The sequence below is a fragment of the Dufourea novaeangliae genome, unplaced genomic scaffold (assembly GCF_001272555.1).
Source record: "Dufourea novaeangliae isolate 0120121106 unplaced genomic scaffold, ASM127255v1 scaffold221, whole genome shotgun sequence".
Taxonomy (NCBI): Eukaryota; Metazoa; Arthropoda; class Insecta; order Hymenoptera; family Halictidae; genus Dufourea; species Dufourea novaeangliae.
In genome coordinates this window covers 74264-80653 of record NW_015374115.1, presented here as the reverse complement: position 1 = coordinate 80653, position 6390 = coordinate 74264, and the positions used below count along the sequence as shown (strand labels likewise).

General features: G+C 44.5%; 1 protein-coding gene across 1 annotated transcript in view; it reads right to left on the bottom strand.

Moving 5' to 3' along the window:
- Positions 1-284: 284 nt before the first annotated feature.
- The window catches only part of LOC107191069 (ral guanine nucleotide dissociation stimulator-like 1), a 41614-nt gene continuing 35508 nt past the window's right edge, over positions 285-6390 (bottom strand). The window contains exons 3-7 of the mRNA XM_015580017.1: positions 4691-4795; positions 3436-3865; positions 1918-2540; positions 1519-1833; positions 285-1438 (exon numbers count right to left, since the gene is read on the bottom strand). Coding sequence (XP_015435503.1) covers positions 797-1438; positions 1519-1833; positions 1918-2540; positions 3436-3865; positions 4691-4795 — 2115 coding nt within the window. The 3' untranslated portion in view covers positions 285-796. The remainder of the gene's footprint in view (positions 1439-1518; positions 1834-1917; positions 2541-3435; positions 3866-4690; positions 4796-6390) is intronic.

Here is a 6390-nt window from a genome sequence, read left to right as displayed (position 1 = left end):
ATTGACTCTGTGTGGTTTCTTTCTTCACCGACCTATTTTGTTTCTGTTCTCTCTTTTTTTTCTTTTTTTTTTACTTTCCGAAACGAAGAGAAAAAGTTATAATTGACAATTGTATTTTCGTTCGGGTCCAATTGGTCCGATCGATCACGCGCACACGCACGCACGTTCTCCGTTTGCAATACGAAAACTAAACTTATGTACAAAATCACAATGATTTTCCCGCGACGGACCACATACTACGTGACTACACACGAACTAAAGCTAAAACAGCTACCTTTCCCGCGTCGCTTATCTTTGTTCATTTTCCGCGCCGATAATCGGCGAACCCTATGACTCACGGCTAAACACATATATCTAAACGCTAAATTATTTCCGCGGACATGATTGCATAATAATAAAATGTCGAATATCCGAGAGTGTGGTATGTATACCGTGGTGTGGTCGGGTAAACGTTGTGTTAACACGAGCATGTGCAACCGGTGAGTAACAAGAGAGAGAAAAAAAAAAAAGAATAGAAAATAGACAGGAAAGGGGGACAGCAAAAAAACAAAACAATGATTCCCATGGGTGCCCCGAAGAGAGTTAATATACACCGGCCCGTAGTTGTCACTAACAAAAACGTGTCAGTACTGTCATGGGTTATTTAAAAAAAAAAGAAAAAAACAGAAGAAACAAACGAAACATGGTTAAATCGCACCATCGTAACGTACATTGAGATTCTTTCTCTGTCCTTCCAACGCGATCACTTCAGCCTTTCATTGTTCACGGTTCTCCACCCTTGTCAAAGGATTCAGCACTACCGTTTGTGACTGGTCTTGCTCTTGGGACTGTCCGAGGCGATGTCGTTCGGTTCCCGTCTGGGTCGCAGAATGAAATTCAGGTTGTGCGCGGTGTTCACGGCATAGTAAACGTTCGCCGAGTTCGGCAAGACCATTTCTCGATCGGGTAGCACCTGGGCGAGAGTGTACTGATCGGGACTGCCCTCGATTCCCAGCTTGAGCATCGCGTTCCGTATCACCTGCGGTGTCCTCTCGTTGTTCGACAGCATGATAGATTTGTAGAGCACCACACCGTCCGTTTCCACGTTGTCGCTCTCCATGGTGACCTTGATGATGTAGAAATCGGGGGAGCTCTTGTGCGAATGGCTGGGACTGGACAGACCGACCAGGTTAGTACTGTTCCCGTTCGCAGTTATCACCGGCGCTAAACGATTCTGCTGATTGGCCGTGGCCCCGCTGCCGCCGCCCGAGCTAAGGGACACGTCCAGGGACGGTAACGACGAGCTGGACGACGAGCTGGACATCTGGGACGGCGATGTGCGTCGGTCGAGAGAGTTGTGCGGCGAGCTGGGCAGAGAATCCAGGTCGTAGTAGAACTGGGAGCTACTGGAGCTAGACGTGGACGCTATCGAATCGTTTTTACGGTGTCCCTGATGGCTCTGCAAGACGAGTTCAAACGTTTATATACGGAGAACAAGTCCAGATTGGACAGAGGAGGATAATAGAGGGGGGGACTGACCTGCTTCTTCTTTCCACGATTGCTCAAAGTGTTCCCAGGCGGCGGAGGTTCTATCTGGCAGCTGAGCTTGTACGCCTCGCGATCGTCCAACACCACAACCGAATGAAACCAACGATCGAACAGAGGATCCGTGTTGAAGTTGTACGCGTTCGCCGCGCCCTGGAGCAGTCTTATCCTGGCGAGCACCTCGAACTCTTTCCGTCTCTTGTCGAAATTGATCAATCCCTCGGCTATCGTATCTGGTATCGCGGTGTCTATCATCGTTAGGTCGGTCAGGAAGGTTCCCAGGTACGGTATCGTTCCGTAACTGATATTCTAAAAACAGAGTCAAGACTTCTCGTTAATATTACTTGGTAAAATCGATGGTGAATCTAGGTTTACTAAAGGATCTACACTCACGCCTGCATGAGTGTTCTGCTTCTGGAACAACTTCTGGAGATGCCTGTCGCTTCTGCCAGCTGTGTCCGCGAACTTGGCGGTGCCCTCCTTGATCAGAAGCTCCCTCTGCGTCCACGCGTTGTTCTCCTCGGAGAAGATCCTCTCCAGTTCCCTGAACAGCTCGTGTTTCTCCCTGGGCATGCACTGCCAGCATTTCTCCAGCCTGTAAACCGGATTGCTCTGCAGCCCTGACACTATTGCCTTCAAGCTGCTGAAGTTCTTCAGCACCCGTAGCTCTTGAGCAATATCGATCCACGTCTCCAGGATCCTGGCACGTTCCTGGGATTTCATGGCGGGATCCATCAGAATTGTCGATATCACCCTTAGGGACACTGCGTTGAATTGATTCACCGTTGCTAACACAGTAGCAGCGTCGTGGCTCCTCGAACGATCCCTTCTCGACCAGACAGCGCCCAGGCACTGATGCGCCACCAGTTTCTTGAACACCTCCGCGTCCATACGGGTCAGCTGCTCGGCGAAATGACGATGCGGCACCTCTGGGAAGCTGTAGGCCGCCCAATGATCCACCATCGGATCCGGAGAGCCTCGGGGCAGACGACCGTTGTCGTACACCATACAGGAATCTGGCGAAAAGTAGAAAATCTTCATTGATTAAAGATAATTAATGGGAACAACGTGTATATCTATGTCCTCTGAACGAGTCATCCAGTGAATCAGACGTTTATGACTCGCGACTTGGCTTTTATCTAGAGGGATACCGAATTCTGATAGGGGGCTCGGTAAACATCCGCTTGACGTCGGGTAATATCGTTGTATCGGCGAGTAATGGATGATAGGACTGCATAATTAGGTATAAATATAGAAGACGCGTGGAATTGGTATCGTTGAGAGGTGCTGGGCCGAGAAGAGGCTACGACAATTACAAAAGAAGGACCTCGACTGTCCGACTTCATTTTTAAATACTTTCTAAATATGCAATTAACGGATCAAACTTCCGAAAAATACCCACAACTGGTGACTTTGATCTTGACATATGTTATCAAGATCAGTTTCTTTCTTGAATTGTCTCTGACCAACTCTGAAGCATTACACTGATCAGAGAGAGATTTCTGAAGTTCAGACTTCTGTAAAAATTACGGTACGTTTCTCAATCTTCCCTCGTTAACAACCTTTTAATAACCCATACTCTTCGAAAGTTCACCCCAATCAAGTGTACAATTTTTTATATAATTTCTATTTTGGTGTCCTCATGGATTTCTGCTTCTATCATCTTTCTTTGCAATACATTGTTCTCCATTCTGAATTAAGATTCGTAGTTCGGCACGTAATCCGTTGAAAGAAATCCCCAAAAGAAGAAGAAAGTAACCCAAGAAAGAAGTACCCAAAAAGGAGGCTCTATAGGCTAGAAATTTTCGAGTCGATCACATTAAAAGAAATTGTTTTTCGAATTCTAATGATGCCTCAATGTAATCACCAAGTTTCTTGGACAATCCTCTAATGCCAGCGACCTCCATTTACCTATCTGATCCTCACGCTGGAACCTGTGCAACCGATGCCTCGCCTTCAGTTCGAGCTCCGAGGCAGGCAATCGACGATGCGTGAAGTCCAGCAGTCTGCTGAGCAGAGGATGATTCGGCGGTGATTTCCAGTCACCTGGGTACGCGTCCAGCCACACGTGTAACGCCTGCACGAGGGTTTTTCGGTGCTGTTCGCCAGTCAGCGCGCCGGATCCATCGTCGAGGGCGTCGTAACGCGCCAACAATAGCTCGAGAACGTCTCGCGGGGACGTGAACGCTCGATACGTCGCCAAGAAGACGTTTATGTACGTCGACTCGAGCTCCCCGTCGTCGTTCGCCAGACTCTCGACCAGACGCTGCACCGTGCCAGCCTTCAGGAAACGCACCCTGACCGTCTCCCATTCTAGGTGCGAGATCTCGTCGTCGGAATCCTGGATAATCGAAATTTTAATAAATAGTTAATAGATATTACGACAGATACAGTTCGAAGAGTTCAAGGAAAAACGATCATAGTTAAATTTGCCGGGTAAATGTTACGTTTAGGGGATGTAGCTTGAATGACCTTGACATATGTCAAGGTCACCCTCATTAACGACCTTCAGAAAGTTTCAGTTATCAAATGTTTATTGGAAAGTTATTAAGGGAACAATGACACATTTTTATTGAACTATATCTAACCAACTGTGAATGACTTTTTTTTTTTAAACTGTCTCTAACCAACTTTGAATGACTTTTTTTTTTAATTATGTCTGACTTAACCCTTTACACTCGAGAGGCGACTCTCATTCGTCATACAATTTAACGTGGTAACTCGAGTGGTAAGTGGGAAGCGACAGTAGCCTTGCAGAGTATATCCTTAAGGGTCACAGAAAAAATAATTACAAGGCATGGGAATTCAAATATTATATTTTCAAACATACATATTAAAATTAGAAATAAAAAAATGCATTAAAAACTGAAATTTTGGGAAAAGAACGTATTATTTCTTTATATGTATATTTTAAAAGATTTCGTCGAGTTTTTAATTCTTCGAATTGGTAGCTTTCTCTATCTGAAACAGCTTCGAATGCAAATGGCTAATTTTTCTAAACTGAGCCTTTTTGTCCCTATTTGTTCTACTACAGTTCGATACCTTCCCCTAAATACCTAACACAAGATGCTAAAATCTCAATTTAGAATAGATTATAATCATTTTCCCCAGACTCTTCATCTAACACTGACAATTATGAATGTATTTAGTTATCCGATATACTCACCGATGCAGAAAGGCTCCTGGTGGGCCTGTGATATCGGACTTTCTTCAGGTACACCGTGTATATGACGCCGTCACCCCTTTCCTCGCCCCATAAACGCCACGTGGGCTGTAAAAACAAAAACAAACGGCCGTGTTACGTCCAGTAAGACGATGACATTACTTGGATTTGGTGAACGGGGCTTCTAAGGGATGATTTAAGCTGCTGATTTCACGGTCTACACCCCCCTGTCACGAGCAGACCGTCTCTGTAATAGGGGGAACAGGCCAATCAATGGACGCCAATGTGCAGTCGACAGATTTATTGGAATAATTGGCTTCCAGGCTGGAAATTGACCTCCACCGTTCATTTCACCGGCTCGAATCGCGATCAGCCGGATGGGATGCTTTATCTTCCTAAGAGAACCTCTCCTGGAAACTTCGAGCAATCATCCGGATGATTCTCCAACCGTTTCGCTGTTGCGTCTTTGATCTATGGCTGTCTTTCGAAAGGAACTTAGGGCCTTTCGTTAAGACACGCAGAAACGTAATTGGTAAACTGCGGATTTTTTTGCAAATATAATTTTTTTGGTGTTAGTTTACAGAAACTAAAGTCAAACTAGGATCTGTTTACTTTATTTACTGTTCTATCAGGTTTTTAAAGAAAATAAAAATTTCTTTCAAATTTATTATATATTTATGTATAGTGAATACTAGAGAATCGTGTGTGCTATAAATCCATAAAATCCGCAGTCTACTATACTGATATGTAGACTGCTGATTTTATACATTTATAACCCATAGGGTTCTGTGAAATACGATAAAAAACAAAACTTTCATCGGATCCAATGAATTTTTTATTTTAATCTGAACCTAATAAGAGACTTAAGAGGAAAAATAAATTTCTACATTTGCGCCTGTCTTGATAAATTAAATTACTTTAAAAAATGTTATTTTGCATAAAAATAGATTTTTAACTCTTTATCTAGATACACGAATTTTCCCATCTCAAAGGGTAACATTATTCGACCAGTTTAATTGCTTTTGGCGTCAGCACTCCAACTAGTTTCAAGCACGTGACACGGAGCTTCCTGAAACATTCTCGAGCGTTTTCGAAGCGTGCACAGTGCCGCCATCTTCCTCTGAATGGCCCCGAGAATGAGAAAACTCGGTGTGATCCTTGTTTCCAGGCCGGTGAAGATACGGAACAAGCGGTTATGAGCGACTACAAGCCAACAACACACGGCTTCAGGTTCATGCACACGTGAAAATGGGATTTCAGGGCAAATAAACACGAACGAAGGTTGTGATGGTAACGCTTCACGATTTGCCTTCCGGTCTCTGCCCCCCTCGCCCCTTGGCATATTCATTTCTGGAACGATAAACATTCCGGAGATCCCTATCCCGCGTTATTTTCTCTCCCAGGACGTTCCAGAAACTCCGTTCCGAGCCAGAAACTCGTGCCTGATTTCGAAATCCTTAATTGACGTTTAAGGTACCATTTTAACATGGTTTACTTTAAGGTAACACTTTTCTCGTCGAGTAATCTTCCTTGTACACTCGCGAGAAAACTCGGCTTCTGCTAGGGAAAACGCGACGTAGAAGAAAAGTCTTCCCACCACTTGGGAAATTTATTCCAGGTAGTGAAATAAATGTTAAATCGAATGTTAATTTGGCATACATTTCAGTAATTCCAAATACCAAATGGTAAGAGTCCCTTTCCCT